The 16,640-nt window shown below is 45.1% G+C and overlaps 1 protein-coding gene across 1 annotated transcript in view; it reads left to right on the forward strand.

The window, feature by feature from the left end:
- The window catches only part of LOC133456870 (NACHT, LRR and PYD domains-containing protein 12-like), a 102,625-nt gene extending 87,796 nt beyond the window's left edge, over nucleotides 1-14,829 (forward strand). The window contains exons 8-10 of the mRNA XM_061735548.1: nucleotides 11,847-12,023; nucleotides 13,221-13,397; nucleotides 14,301-14,829. Of these exons, the coding sequence (XP_061591532.1) occupies nucleotides 11,847-12,023; nucleotides 13,221-13,397; nucleotides 14,301-14,307 (361 nt within the window). The 3' untranslated portion in view covers nucleotides 14,308-14,829. The remainder of the gene's footprint in view (nucleotides 1-11,846; nucleotides 12,024-13,220; nucleotides 13,398-14,300) is intronic.
- The last annotated feature ends 1,811 nt before the right edge of the window (nucleotides 14,830-16,640 follow it).

The raw sequence follows: 16,640 nt of genomic DNA on the forward strand, positions 1-16,640 counted from the left end.
ACTCATTACAGAGTCCCATGACACCACCCACAACTTCCTATGTCAAACCATTCAAAAGTTATAACAGAAAAAAGGGACAACCAATCAGAAGAAGGGGCGGGGCTAATTCAGGCCAATGAAGGTCAAGGACTCCATAAAGAATCTGATGACACCACCCACGACTCTCTATGTCAAACCATTCCAAAGTTATAGCAGAAAATCGGGACAACCAATCAGAAGAAGGGGCGGGGCTAATTAAGACCAACGAAGCTTAAGAACTCATTACAGAGTCCCATGACACCACCCACGACTTCCTATGTCAAACCATTCAAAAGTTATGGCAGATAAAAGTATTCTAGGGGGCGCTGTTGAGCCGTTAGGCCACGCCCATTAATGCAAACCATGAAATATCAAATTTATCGCCAAGTCTGGCTTGCATGCAAAATTTGGTGACTTTTGGAGAACTATCAAATATGGACCAATCACATGAAGGGGGGGCGCGCCTTTTGGCATCTAGCGTCACCACGGTAACACTTTTGAAAGAGAAAAGTAATGCGTGGTGTCGCAGGATGTAGACGCACATTTTGATGTATAACACACCTGGGTGCACATTACGGTTCGGGCTGAATTAACTGCCGAAGGAATGGCATAAATTTCGCCAAGATGACACAATTTATTCAAAATGGCCGACATCCTGTTCGGTTTCGGCCATGGCTCCAAGAGACTTTTCTTTAAGTTGTGTACTGATACAGGTGTGTAGCGATTTTCGTGCATGTACGTCAAACCGTATTGTGGGGCTTGAGGCACAAAGTTTTCCGGGGGGCGCTGTTGAGCCATTTTGCCACGCCCATTAATGCAAACCATGAAATATCAAATTTATCGCCAGGCCTGGCTTGCATGCCAAATTTGGTGCCTTTTGGGGAACTATCAAATATGGACCAATCAGATGAAGGGGGGGTGCGCTTGTTGGCGTCTAGCGTCGCCACGGTAACACTTTTCAAAGAGAAAAGTAATGCGTGTAGTCGCAGGATGGAGACGCACATTTTGATGTATAACACATCTGGGTTCACGATACGGTTCGGGCTGAATTAACTCTCGAAGGAATGGCATATATTGCTCCAAAATTCCGCAATTAATTCAGAATGTTCAAAATGGCCGACTTCCTGTCTGGTTTCGGCCATGGCGCCAAGAGACTTTTCTTTAAGTTGCGACATGATACAGGTGTGTACCGATTTTCGTTCATGTACGTCAAACCGTATTATGGGGCTTGAGGCGCAAAGTTTTTTCTGTCGAACCAATCAGATGAAGGGTGGGCACGCTTTTTGGCGTCTAGCGTCGCCACGGTAACGCTTTTGAAAGAGAAAAGTAATGCGTGTGGTCGCAGGAGGGAGACGCACATTTTGATGTATAACACACTTGGGGGCACGTTACGGTTCGGGCTGAATTAACTTTCGAAGGAATGGCATAAATTTCGCCTAAATGACACGACTAATTCAAAATGGCCGACATCCTGTTCGGTTTCGGGCATGACGGCAAGAGACTTTTCTTTAAGTTGTCCCATGATACAGGTGTGTACCGATTTTCGTGCATGTACGTCAAACCGTATCGTGGGGCTTGAGGCACAAAGTTTTCAAGGGGGCGCTGTTGAGCCATTTTGCCACGCCCATTAATGCAAACCATTAAATATCAAATTTTTCGCCAGGCCTGACTTGGGTGCAAAATTTGGTGACTTTTTGGGCATGTTAAGGGGGGCAAAAAGGCCATCACTTTGTCAGAAGAAAAATAATAATAATAATTAAAGCTGCAAGCAGCGATGAACGGGCCCTCGCACTCACGGCCACCGCCCCCCATAAGCATATCAGAAATGACACCACCCACGACTTCCTATGTCAAACCATTCAAAAGTTATAGCAGAAAAAAGGGACAACCAATCAGAAGAAGGGGCGGGGCTAATTCAGGCCAATGAAGGTCAAGGACTCCATACAGAATCTGATGACACCACCCACGACTCTCTATGTCAAACCATTCCAAAGTTATAGCAGAAAATCGGGACAACCAATCAGAAGAAGGGGCGGGGCTAATTCAGGCCAATGAAGGTCAAGGACTCAATACCGAGTCCCATGACACCACCCACGACTCTTTATGTCAAACCATTCAAAAGTTATGGCAGAGAAAAGTATTCTAGGGGGCGCTGTTGAGCCGTTAGGCCACGCCCATTAATGCAAACCATGAAATATCAAATGTATCGCCAGGCCTGGCTTGCATGCAAAATTTGGCGACTTTTGGAGAACTATCAAATATGGACCAATCCGATGAAGGGGACGAGCGCTTTTTCGCGTCTAGCGTCGCCACGGTAACACTTTTGAAAGAGAGAAGTAATGTGCGTCGTCACAGGACAGAGACGAACATTTTGATGTACAAAAAAACACAAAAATTTCAGCACATTGCCAGGCTTGAACTCCCAACCTCTGGCACCAAAGACCGCAATAATCTGGCTGAGCTAAGTCTCAGCTATTCCTTTCATTTGACCTACTGGCTTAGGACAGACCAACATAGCGATAAAATGTCTGGAACTTTTTTTTCCTAATTTTTTAAATATTTGTAAGTTATAAATATTAGTAAAACCCTACTATTTTAATTATTACTTTTTCTGTAACCATTCTGCCAAGGTTGTAACCGGGCTGAGCCGGGAATATTTCTGAGGTCATCACATTACAGGGAACTGATTGGTCGGGGGCGGGGCCGTCATCACCCTACTCGCCACTGATTGGTCGGGGGGCGGGGCCGTCATCACCATACTCGCCACTGATTGGTCGGGGGGCGGGGCCGTCATCACCCTACTCGCCACTGATTGGTCGGGGGGCGGGGCCGTCATCACCATACTCGCCACTGAGTGGTCGGGGGGCGGGGCCTTCATCACCCTACTCGCCACTGATTGGTCGGGGGCGGGGTCGTCATCACCCTACTCGCCACTGATTGGTCAGGGGGCGGGGCCGGCAGATGTTTGAATCAGGAAGCGGGAGTCAGCACGAGAGCGACTGGCGGCTTGCGGCGATTTTATTATAAAAAAAGGACAACCAATCAGAAGAAGGGGCGGGGCTAATTCAGGCCAATGAAGGTCAAGGACTCCATAAAGAATCTGATGACACCACCCACGACTCTCTATGTCAAACCATTCAAAAGTTATAGCAGAAAATCGGGACAACCAATCAGAAGAAGGGGCGGGGCTAATTAAGGCCAACTAAGCTTAAGGACTCATTACAGAATCCCATGACACCACCCACGACTTCCTATGTCAAACCATTCAAAAGTTATGGCAGATAAAAGTATTCTAGGGGGGGCTGTTGAGCCGTTAGGCCACGCCCATTAATGCAAACCAAGAAATATCAAATTTATGGCCAAGTCTGTCTTGCATGCAAAATTTGGTGACTTTTGGAGAACTATCAAATATGGACCAATCACATGAAGGGGGGGGCGCGCCTTTTGGCGTCTAGCTTCGCCACGGTAACACTTTTGAAAGAGAAAAGTAATGCGTGGTGTCGCAGGATGTAGACGCACATTTTGATGTATAACACACCTGGGTGCACGTTACGGTTCGGGCTGAATTAACTGCCGAAGGAATGGCATAAATTTCGCCAAAATTACACAATTTATTCAAAATGGCCGACATCCTGTTCGGTTTCGGCCATGGCTCCAAGAGACTTTTCTTTAAGTTGTGCCATGATACAGGTGTGTAGCGATTCTCGTGCATGTACGTCAAACCGTATTGTGGGGCTTGAGGCACAAAGTTTTCCGGGGGGCGCTGTTGAGCCATTTTGCCACGCCCATTAATGCAAACCATGAAATATCAAATTTATCTCCAGGCCTGGCTTGCGTGCCAAATTTGGTGCCTTTTGGGGAACTATCAAATATGGACCAATCAGATGAAGGGGGGGTGCGCTTGTTGGTGTCTAGCGTCGCCACGGTAACACTTTTCAAAGAGAAAAGTAATGCGTGTAGTCGCAGGATGGAGACGCACATTTTGATGTATAACACATCTGGGTTCACGATACGGTTCGGGCTGAATTAACCCTCGAAGGAATGGCATATATTGCTCCAAAATTACGCAATTAATTCAGAATGTTCAAAATGGCCGACTTCCTGTTCGGTTTCGGCCATGGCGCCAAGAGACTTTTCTTTTAGTTGCGACATAATACAGGAGTGTACCGATTTTCGTTCATGTACGTCAAACCGTATTATGGGGCTTGAGGCACAAAGTTTTTTCTGTCGAACCAATCAGATGAAGGGTGGGCGCGCTTTTTGGCGTCTAGCGCCCCCACGGTAACGCTTTTGAAAGAGAAAAGTAATGCGTGTTGTCGCAGGATGGAGACGCACATTTTGATGTATAACACACTTGGGGGCACGTTACGGTTCGGGCTGAATTAACTTTCGAAGGAATGGCATAAATTTCGCCAAAATGACACGACTAATTCAAAATGGCCGACTTCCTGTTCGGTTTCGGGCATGACGCCAAGAGACTTTTCTTTCAGTTGCGCCATGATACAGGTGTGTACCGATTTTCGTGCATGTACGTCAAACCGTATCGTGGGGCTTGAGGCACAAAGTTTTCAAGGGGGCGCTGTTGAGCCATTTTGCCACGCCCATTAATGGAAACCATTAAATATCAAATTTTTCGCCAGGCCTGACTAGGGTGCAAAATTTGGTGACTTTTTGGGCATGTTAAGGGGGGCAAAAAGGCCTTCACTTTGTCAGGAAAATAATAATAATAATAATAATAATAATAATAAAAATTCCTGCAAATACAATAGGGCCTTCGCACTGCAAGTGCTCGGGCCCTAATAATAACGCGAAGAATTCCTACAGATACAATAGGGCCTTCGCACTGAAGGTGCTCGGGCCCTAATAAAAATTCCTGCAAATACAATAGGGCCTTCGCACTGAAGGTGCTCGGGCCCTAATAATAAAAATTCCTGCAAATACAATAGGGCCTTCGCACTGCAAGTGCTCGGGCCCTAATAAAAATTCCTGCAAATACAATAGGGCCTTCGCACTGAAGGTGCTCGGGCCCTAATAATAATAAAAATTCCTGCAAATACAATAGGGCCTTCGCACTGCAAGTGCTCGGGCCCTAATAATAAAAATTCCTGCAAATACAATAGGGCCTTCGCACTGCAAGTGCTCGGGCCCTAATAACGCGAAGAATTCCTACAGATACAATAGGGCCTTCGCACTGAAGGTGCTCGGGCCCTAATTAAAGCTGCAAGCAGCGATGAACGGGCCCTCGCACTCACGGCCACCGCCCCCCATAAGCATATCAGAAACGACACCACCCACGACTTCCTATGTTAAACCATTCAAAAGTTATAGCAGAAAATCGGGACAACCAATCAGAAGAAGGGGCGGGGCTAATTAAGGCCAACGAGGCTTAAGGACTCATTACAGAGTCCCATGACACCACCCACGACTTCCTATGTCAAACCATTCAAAAGTTATGGCAGATAAAAGTATTCTAGGGGGCGCTGTTGAGCCGTTAGGCCACGCCCATTAATGCAAACCATGACATATCAAATTTATCGCCAAGTCTGGCTTGCATGCAAAATTTGGTGACTTTTGGAGAACTATAAAATATGGACCAATCACATGAAGGGGGGGCGCGTCTTTTGGCGTCTAGCGTCGCCACGGTAACACTTTTGAAAGAGAAAAGTAATGCGTGGTGTCGCAGGATGGAGACGCACATTTTGATGTATAACACACCTGGGTGCACGTTACGGTTTGGGCTGAATTAGCTGCCGAAGGAATGGCATAAATTTCGCCAAAATGACACAATTAATTCAAAATAGCTGACTTCCTGTCCGGTTTCGGCCATGGCTCCAAGAGCCTTTTCTTTAAGTTGTGCCATAATACAGGTGTGTAGCGATTTTCGTTCATGTACGTCAAACCGTATTGTGGGGCTTGAGGCACAAAGTTTTCCGGGGGGCGCTGTTGAGCCATTTTGCCACGCCCATTAATGCAAACCATGAAATATCAAATTTATCGCCAGGCCTGGCTTGCATGTAAAATTTGGTGACTTTTGGGGAACTATCAAATATGGACCAATCAGATGAAGGGGGGGCGTGCCTTTTGGCGTCTAGCGTCGCCATGGTAACACTTTTGAAAGAGAAAAGTAATGCGTGTAGTCGCAGGATGGAGACGCACATTTTGATGTATAACACATCTGGGTTCACGATACGGTTCGGGCTGAATTGATTCTCGAAGGAATGGCTCATATTGCTCCAAAATTACGCGATTAATTCAGAATGTTCAAAATGGCCGACTTCCTGTTAGGTTTCGGCCATGGCGCCAAGAGACTTTTCTTTTAGTTGCGACATGATACAGGTGTGTACCGATTTTTGTTCATGTACGTCAAACCGTATTGTGGGGCTTGAGGCACAAAGTTTTTTCTGTCGAACCAATCAGATGAAGGGTGGGTGCGCTTTTTGGCGTCTAGCGCCGCCACGGTAACGCTTTTGAAAGAGAAAAGTAATGCGTGTTGTCGCAGGATGGAGACGCACATTTTGATGTATAACACACTTGGGGGCACGTTACGGTTCGGGCTGAATTAACTTTCGAAGGAATGGCATAAATTTCGCCAAAATGACACGACTAATTCAAAATGGCCGACTTCCTGTTCGGTTTAGGGCATGACGCCAAGAGACTTTTCTTTCAGTTGTGCCATGATACAGGTGTGTACCGATTTTCGTGCATGTACGTCAAACCGTATCGTGGGGCTTGAGGCACAAAGTTTTCAAGGGGGCGCTGTTGAGCCATTTTGCCATGCCCATTAATGTAAACCATTATATATCAAATTTTTCGCCAGGCCTGACTTGCATGCAAAATTTGGTGACTTTTTGGGCACGTTTAGGGGGGCAAAAAGGCCCTCCTTTCGTCAGAAGAAAGAAAGAAAAAAGAAAAAAAAAAATTCCTACAGATACAATAGGGCCTTCGCACTGAAGGTGCTCGGGCCCTAATTAAAGCTGCAATCAGCGATGAACGGGCCCTCGCACTCACGGCCACCGCCCCCCATAAGCATATCAGAAATGACACCACCCACGACTTTCTATGTCAAACCATTCAAAAGTTATAGCAGAAAAAAGGGACAACCAATCAGAAGAAGGGGCGGGGCTAATTCAGGCCAATGAAGGTCAAGGACTCCATACAGAATCTGATGACACCACCCACGACTCTCTATGTCAAACCATTCCAAAGTTATAGAAGAAAATCGGGACAACCAATCAAAATAAGGGGCGGGGCTAATTAAGGCCAACGAAGCTTAAGAACTCGTTACAGAGTCCCATGACACCACCCACAACTTCCTATGTCAAACCATTCAAAAGTTACAGCAGAAAAAAAAAGGCCACACATGGCCAAAGCTCCGGGGGGCCGCCCTCAGGACCGAGCAGACCAGCGAGAGAGCTCGGGGGGGCGTCCCCGAGGCCTAGGCCTGGGTCTTGGCGGGGGGCGTGACGGGGATTCTTGGCTGGGCTCTGGGACTTGACGGGGCTCTGGAACTTGACGGGGCTCTGGAACGTGACATGGCTCCAGGGGTACCCGGGTCCGAGGCGCCGGCTGCGGGGGTACCCGGGTCCGAGGCGCTGATTGCGCTGGCCCCCCCTCAAGGGACAGATCCCAGATGTCCCCACAGTCCACATCCAGGGCGGGCCGGGGGGGAACACGGGTCCTCGGAGCTGGCTCACCGGAGCAGGGGCTGATGCTTCCGGGACCACCACAGGAACAGGGACAGGTGCAGGAGCTGGAGCCGGAACAAGCTGGGGCTGTCGCTGGCGCTGACGCCCTCGTCGTCGCCTCCCATGAGCCTGCAGGCTCCTGGGACCACCGTGAGCCTGGCATGTTCCCAGAAGGGGGTCCCCATACTCCCCCTCCTCGGCCCGGCGCAAAAACTCTCTTAGGGTGAGGCGCTCTCCCGCTGGGTCCATTTGGTCGGTCCGTTCTGTTGTGGTTTGGTTTTAAGGACCCGAGTGCAGGAGAGAGAGGGAGGCTGGAGGCAGGAGTTCTCAAAAAAACAAGGCTTTTAATCCAAAAAGGCAAAAACAAAGCGCTGCAGAGCAGGATTAACCAAAAACCAGGAACAGGAAAAAACGACGAGGAGACATGGAGGAAGAACCAGTACGGACCGACAGGGAACCAAGGAATGACAAGACAATATATACTGAAGGGATAACGAGACATGACGAGACACAGGTGCAGACACAATCAGGGCAGATGGGACACAGGCAAGACAGAAACTGAAAGTCACAAACTGGGGGGAAGTGTCAAACCCTGACACAGATAAGGGATTGGTGTCCATACTGGTTCTACTAGACCTCAGATAAGGGATTAGTGTCCATACTGGTTCTACTAGACCTCAGATAAGGGATTAGTTTCCATACTGGTTCTACTGGACCTCAGATAAGGGATTAGTGTCCATACTGGTTCTACTGGACCTCAGATAAGGGATTAGTGTCCATACTGGTTCTACTGGACCTCAGATAAGGGATTAGTGTCCATACTGGTCCTACTGGACCTCAGGTAAGGGATTAGTGTCCATACTGGTTCTACTGGACCTCAGATAAGGGATTAGTGTCCATACTGGTTCTACTGGACCTCAGATTAGGGATTAGTGTCCATACTGGTTCTACTGGACCTCAGATAAGGGATTAGTGTCCATACTGGTTCTACTGGACCTCAGATAAGGGATTAGTGTCCATACTGGTTCTACTGGACCTCAGTGCTGCTTTTGACACTATAGATCATGGCATTTTACTGCACAGGTTAGAGCATGTTGTTGGGATTAAAGGGACAGCTCTATGTTGGTTTAAATCATATCTATCTGACAGGTTCCAGTTTGTTCATGTACATGAGGTTTCTTCAGAACAGTCCAGGGTCTGTTATGGTGTTCCGCAGGGTTCAGTGCTAGGGCCAATCTTGTTCAGTTTATACATGCAGCCGTTGGGAAGTATAATCCAGAATCACGGCATACACTTTCATTGTTATGCTGATGATACGCAGCTCTATTTGTCTATGAAGCCGGATGAAACAGAACCGTTAGTTAAACTTCAGGCATGTCTTAGGGACATCAAGGACTGGATGTCCAGAAATTTCTTACTTCTAAATTCAGATAAAACAGAGGTTATCATTCTTGGTCCAGAGCATCTTAGGAAGGGACTAGATGGTGTTGCGATGGCTTCCAGTGCAACTGTGAGAAACCTTGGTGTTGTTTTTGATCAGGATTTGTCGTTTAAACCAAATGTTAATCAGGTTTGTAAAGTAGCGTTTTTCCATCTTCGTAATATTGCAAAGATTAGGAAAATCCTCTCGCAGAGGGATGCAGAAAAACTAGTTCATGCGTTTGTATCTTCTAGACTGGATTACTGTAATGTGTTGTTAGCAGGATGTCCAAGTAATTTGCTGAATAGGCTCCAGCTGATCCAGAATGCAGCAGCACGAGTACTGACAGGAATCAGCAGGAGAGACCACGTCTCTCCAGTGTTAGCGTCGCTCCATTGGCTACCTGTAAAATTCAGAATCCAATTTAAAATTGTATTACTTGCATATAAAGCCCAAAACGGCTTAGCTCCACATTGTTTGCAAGACCTGATAGAGCCTTATGTTCCTGGCAGAGCTCTCCGCTCTCAGAGTGCAGGTTTACTCGTAGTTCCTAGAGTATCTAAATGTAGATTTGGAGGGCGGGCGTTCTGCTATCAGGCACCATTACTATGGAACCAACTTCCAATCTGGGTTAAGGAGGCTGACACCACCTCCACCTTTAAAACTAAACTTAAAACATTTCTGTTTAGTAAAGCCTATAGTTAGTGTTTAGTAAACCTCTAGCTGGTGTTGGTAAATCTCTAGGTAGTGTAAACTCTAGTGTGTTAGAGTCAGTAGTAATAGTTGCAGCTATAGAACAAGACTATAATAGTTAGTCTCAAATATAGCTTGGTGGTAGATATGCTGCTATAGGCTTATGCTGCAGGGGGGCACCGACATGATCCGCTGGGCGGTGCCTCTCACCCTTCTTCTCCTCTCCTCTTCCCTTCCTCTCTTCTCCATTTTTATTTATTATAAATATCTCATAGCTATCGTTTTTGTCCATCGTTCCTGTAGTTTCTTGTGCCGGCCCCCCCTTCATTTGTCCATGTTGCAGTATCCTCTGCCGGACACCGGAACCTGCAGCGTGGGAGTGAGGGGGTCAGGGTAACGGCCCGGGCAGGCGGGGGAGAAGGTTTGTCCGTCAAGACTCCTCTCCTTGGCCCTGCCCCTTTTCAACCCTTCCCCGACCCTGCACCTCAACCTGGGACTTGATGATTGGGCCGGAGCTTCGGGAGCTGCATGCTGGCCTGTGGTCTCCACCCCCGGTCATCCCGGTGCTGCTTCCACCTGCCTGCTGTGCTGTAGCCGTCCCTGACCCCCCAGTCTGGCCTTCGGCAGGAGGGTCCCCCCTTATGATCCTGGTCCTGCTCAAGGTTTCTTCCCTCCTAAAGGGGAGTTTTTCTTGCCACTGTTTGGCTTAAGGCTTTTCTCCCACTATGGGAGTTTTTACCTGCCATTGTTTATGTAATACCTGCTCGGGGGTTTATGTTTATGTTTATGTTCATGTTCTGGATCTCTGGAAAGCGTCTAGAGACAACTTTTGTTGTATTAGACTATATATAAATAAAATGAATTGAATTGAACTGAACTAATAAAATTTTAAATTGGATTCTGAATTTTACGGGTAGCCAATGGAGCGACGCTAACACTGGAGAGACGTGGTCTCTCCTGCTAATTCCTGTCAGCACTCGTGCTGCTGCATTCTGGATCAGCTGGAGCCTATTCAGCAAATTACTTGGACATCCTGCTAACAACACATTACAGTAATCCAGTCTAGAAGATAGAAACGCATGAACTAGTTTTTCTGCATCACTCTGCCAGAGGATTTTCCTACTTTTTGCAATATTACGGAGATGGAAAAATGCTATTTTACAAACCTGATTGACATATGGTTTAAACAACAAATCCTGATCGAAAACAACACCAAGATTTCTCACAGTTGCACTGGAAGCCATTGCAACACCATCTGAACATCAGCCTTCATAAAATCCATCACCTTTCTAATTCTCATCTGTATGGAGCATGTAAAATGATGAAGATGATGCTGAATTGTAATTTTTCTGTAAAATGAAGAAGGTGATGCTGAATTTCTAATTTATCTGTAAAATGATGATGAAGAAAATGAGGAACTAAGCACACAGAAATGATGAATAAGTATTGATGAAATGAATGATTGATCAGAGTGACAGCTGACTGATCAGACGGAGCAGCAGGATGAAGAAGTCCTGCTTGTTATTCTGGTCCAGACCAGGTTAGCTGCACACCAGAAATCTCCATGGTAACGAGTCCAGCCCTGCTTCTGTGCAAACACTGAGATTGTAACGTTTGTACTGACTGAGATATTCAAACACAACATGTTACAATAACACGTTTATTTACTTGTTGAACACTTGAAACTAGTTTTACTACATGAAATATTAGACATCAGTTCTTCATGTTTTGTGTCTCTGACATTCAAACAAATGCTTCATTTTCTCCTCATACAAATGAATGAGTTGACATCTGTCCCAGAATTCCTCCTGACATGTTTGTTTGTGTGTAAACTTGAATCATTTGGCTGCACAACATGAGTTTGTATGGATGGATCCACTGGTGGAGCTGCAGAGCTGAAGTCACTACGTCTTTATTGGAGCAGAAGCATGATGTCATGAATATTGATGAAGGTTTTTTTCACTGGTTCTGTTGGACTGTTGGAACCTGCATACTGGTGGTTCAGCTCACACCTTTTATTCTTTATTCAGATTGGTGTGGTGCAGGTTGTCAGAGATCAGCTGTTCTTCTCTGGTCTCAGCTCTGAAGTCCAACCCCTCCCATCTGAAACATCTGGACCTGAGCAGGAACTACGACCTGCAGGATTCAGGAGTGAAACATCTGTGTGGATTTCTGGAGAGTCCAGACTGCAGACTGGAGACTCTGGGGTCAGACATGTTTTAGTTGTGTGTTCAGATGAATATGATGTGAAAGTTGTGTTGACACTAAACTGCAGACATCAGGCTGATCTTCTACTGATCCACACTGACCACCTGACTGCTGATTCATTACATAAAAACTAAACACCTGAATGTGTCAGACAGGAACAAATGAAGAAGCAGAGATGTGTCTGAACCTGGAATAAAACATCTGACCAAACATGAATTAACTTTACAGCTAATACGTTCAGAAATGTCATCCAGATGTTAATAAACTGAGGGAGTCTGACAGACAACAGTGGACAGCCTGAAAGTGTAGTCATATGAGCTGTAGAGCTCATTTACTAAATAACTTCTTACTGTGGCTGAAATCAGTCAAACCAACGTTGGCTTCCTTTGACTACCGTTAAATTTCAACAAATACAAGTTTATAAATATGAAACTCTAAACATGGAAAAACATATTTTTCTATGTTTTTAATATTATTCCTCAATATGTCTGTTAAGATCATTTCATCCAGGTGACATCAAAACATAAGGTGCAACAAATAATGTCTTTTTATGGTTTTCAGTGTGTAAAACTAAATATAAATACACGTGTGTTGAAGTTAGTAAACTGAAATAAAGCTGCCGTCTAGACGATGAGTTTCCTTCATCAGCAACAAAACATCCAACAAGAACATCAGAAACTTTGTGTTGAAACTATGTCGTCACTCAATCAACTTTTTCAGAAAAAATGTTTGAAAAACTCCTAAACAGACAAATATGTACTGATTGATGAAGAAATGTCTCCTTAAAAACATGGAAATGTTTTTATATTTTACCAAGTTCAAAGTTTAACATTGAAACTCAGCTTCAATAAACTTGTACCTTCATTTAATATTTACATAGAAAGATGCATATTTGAATTCAAAGTCTACCAAAAATGTTTCTGCCATTAAAAACTAAATTAAACCCTGGATCATCAATTAGTTTCCATATTTTGACGAGTATTTGATTCAGAACAAACTCAGACTTTTCATATTGTTCATATTGATGTCACATGTGTGACATCAATATGAACATCAGCCTTCATAAAAACCATCACCTTTCCAATTTTCATCTGTATGGAGTATGTAAAATGATGAAGATGATGCTGAATTGTAATTTATCTGTAAAATGATGAATATGATGCTGAATTGTAATTTAACTTTTATCCTTTATTCAGATTGTGGAAGTGCAGTTTGTCAGAGATCAGCTGTTCTTCTCTGGTCTCAGCTCTGGAGTCCAACCCCTCCCGTCTGAAACTTCTGGACCTGAGTTACAACAAGAACCTGCAGGATTCAGATGTGAAGCAGCTTTATGATCTGGTGAAGAGTCCAGACTACCAGCTGCAGACTCTCAGGTCAGTGGAGGTTTTACTCGGTTCTGCTGCTTCCAGCAGTTTTCTACTAAAACCAGTTGGTATCAAAACAAAGATCAGTGTTTCCAGTAAAGCTGCAGCTTCTCAGCAGCTGCTTTCCTCATGAAGCTGTGAGAGGAGGATGATGACAGTCTGCAGGATTGGACAGAAACACAGAGACAGCAGTCGGCCAATCAGAGGGTCCAGATGTTTGTTGTAAACCAGTGTTGTGCTGGTGTTCACGTGTCCAGAAATAAAGGTGTATTCCAGCTGACGGCCTTCCAGGATGTTCAGACTCACAGCTGCTCCACCGCAGCTCTGAACTCTGAAGTCCTGGATGTGCTGATGGAGGGATCTCTGCAAACACTCCTTTATCTGCTCTCTTCTTTCTTCTTCCTCTACAGCTGATGGAGGGATCTCTGCAAACACTCATTTATCTGCTCTCTTCTTTCTTCTTCCCTCTACAGCTGATGGAGGGATCTCTGCAAACACTCATTTATCTGCTCTCTTCTTTCTTCTTCCCTCTACAGCTGATGGAGGGATCTCTGCAAACACTCATTTATCTGCTCTCTTCTTTCTTCTTCCCTCTACAGCTGATGGAGGGATCTCTGTAAACACTCCTTTATCTGCTCTCTTATTTCTTCTTCCCTCTACAGCTGATGGAGGGATCTCTGCAAACACTTGTTTATCTGCTCTCTTCTTTCTTCTTCTTCTACAGCTGATGGAGGGATCTCTGCAAACACTCCTTTATCTGCTCTCTTCTTTCTTCTTCCCTCTACAGCTGATGGAGGGATCTCTGCAAACACTCCTTTATCTGCTCTCTTCTTTCTTCTTCCCTCTACAGCTGATGGAGGGATCTCTGCAAACACTCCTTTATCTCCTCTCTTCTTTCTTCTTCCTCTACAGCTGGTGATGATGAGAGAGTCCAGGACGGACGAGTCGTGTCCTGATCGTCCTCAGAGTTGAAGCAGAACCAGTTTGTGTGGACAGACTCTGACTGGACCGTGATGATGATGATGATGATGATGATGATGATGAGGTTGATGATGATGATGATGTTGATGATGATGAGGATGAGGATGATGATGGTGAGGATGATGATGATGATGATGATGATGGTGATGAGGATGAGGATGAGGATGAGGATGATGATGATGATGATGATGATGATGATGATGGTGATGATGATGATGATGATGATGATGATGATGATGATGATGATGATGATGATGAAGATGTACATAGTCTCAGCTTAGTTTGTTTCTGTCTTCCAGCCTTTTACAAACTTCTCAGATATTCATGTATTTCAGTAGCAGCCGGTGTAGTTTTCTCCAGGGGGGTTTATACCAAATTCCAAAATAGACATATACCAAAAAGCAGCCAAATGATGTACTAAAGTATCACTTCTTTATTTGAATAAATGAAATCAACAATAGCAACATTATAATGACACGCAGTGTTTTATTTCTTGTAAATACATTTTGTGTGAACTTTTTATGTTTCTTCTCCATAGAGAGCAGGGCTGATGCATTAAGACGATGCTGTGCCGTTATGTTCCTGAGGAAGGTCTTGATTCTCTTCAGAAGCCTCTCAGATAAGCAAAGCCACAGTCTCTGAGAAGTTTCCTGAAGATTATTCCCATGAAGAGCTGCTACAGAGCCACAGTCTCTGAGAAGTTTCCTGAAGATTATTCCCATGAAGAGCTGCTACAGAGCCACAGTCTCTGAGAAGTTTCCTGAAGATTATTCCCATGAAGAGCTGCTACAGAGCCACAGTCTCTGAGAGGTTTCCTGAAGATTATTCCCATGAAGAGCTGCTACAGAGCCACAGTCTCTGAGAAGTTTCCTGAAGATTATTCCCATGAAGAGCTGCTACAGAGCCACAGTCTCTGAGAGGTTTCCTGAAGATTATTCCCATGAAGAGCTGCTACAGAGCCACAGTCTCTGAGAAGTTTCCTGAAGATTATTCCCCATGAAGAGCTGCTACAGAGCCACAGTCTCTGAGAGGTTTCCTGAAGATTATTCCCATGAAGAGCTGCTACAGAGCCACAGTCTCTGAGAGGTTTCCTGAAGATTATTCCCATGAAGAGCTGCTACAGAGCCACAGTCTCTGAGAAGTTTCCTGAAGATTATTCCCCATGAAGAGCTGCTACAGAGCCACAGTCTCTGAGAGGTTTCCTGAAGATTATTCCCATGAAGAGCTGCTACAGAGCCACAGCACTCACCGCTGCTGTAGGTGAGGGCCAGTTCAGTTTTCAACTTGCTCTTGTTCAGCAGAGGATAAACCTCTGTCATGGAAAAATTCAAACATTGTATACTTTCTAGCAAAAGATCAACAGTTGTTTGAATGCAAATACTAACGGGGGTCAGCCGCCAGAGAGGAACTGATGGTGGGGGATACGGAGGATGTGGATGCAGATGAAAAGTGTTGGTGTTATCTATTTTGTACTGTATGCCTTTCTCTAAGAGAACTAGCACCGATGTGTCGGATGCAGGACCACAATTTGCATTGAATGACTACTGTTAGGTCTCCTGCCTTTCATGCAGGGCGGGCACAATTTCCATTGAATGACCTGTCAGGTTTCATCCAATGATCTGTGAGGTCCGACCCATTCCTATATAAAGAAGTCAGGAACATATTTTTTATTTTTTTTATTTATCCTTTATTTATACAGATAAAACACTTGAGTCCGAAGACTCATTTTCAAGTGTTCACATCCACACAGTTGCATAAAACATAAAAATGAGACATGACAAGATATGACAGGACATAACACTTGAAACTGATGCAGAGTGGAAATGACAATACACTATAACCGTTAAATAGCTGGAAAATAGAGATATCAGGTTAGTACACTAGCCCCAGACAAAAATAAAACTTGTAGAACACAGACTAGCTTATGTGCTTTAAATGCTTAGCTGCGGCAGAGGTCATCTAGTGCAAGTACAATATAAAGATGCACTCTCCATGTCTCTAAGCAAAAGCTTAAAACTAGCAAGGGGAATCAGGTTCGTCAACTTCAGACTCTGTTGCAAGGAGTTCCAAGCGGACGGGGCTGCAAAAGAGAACGCCCTTTTGCCTTTCTCTGTGCGGACCAAGGGGATGGAGTAAGTAATGATATCCTGCGTACGGAGAGCGTATCTGGATTGCTTGCGTGAAAAGTAGACAGAGAGGTAGGGTGGGAGCAGACCAAGAATGGATTTGTAAATGAGAGTGTACCAGTGGAGGGTTCGGCGGATGGAAAGA

This window comes from Cololabis saira, chromosome 2 (genome assembly GCF_033807715.1).
Source record: "Cololabis saira isolate AMF1-May2022 chromosome 2, fColSai1.1, whole genome shotgun sequence".
Classification (NCBI taxonomy): domain Eukaryota; kingdom Metazoa; phylum Chordata; class Actinopteri; order Beloniformes; family Belonidae; genus Cololabis; species Cololabis saira.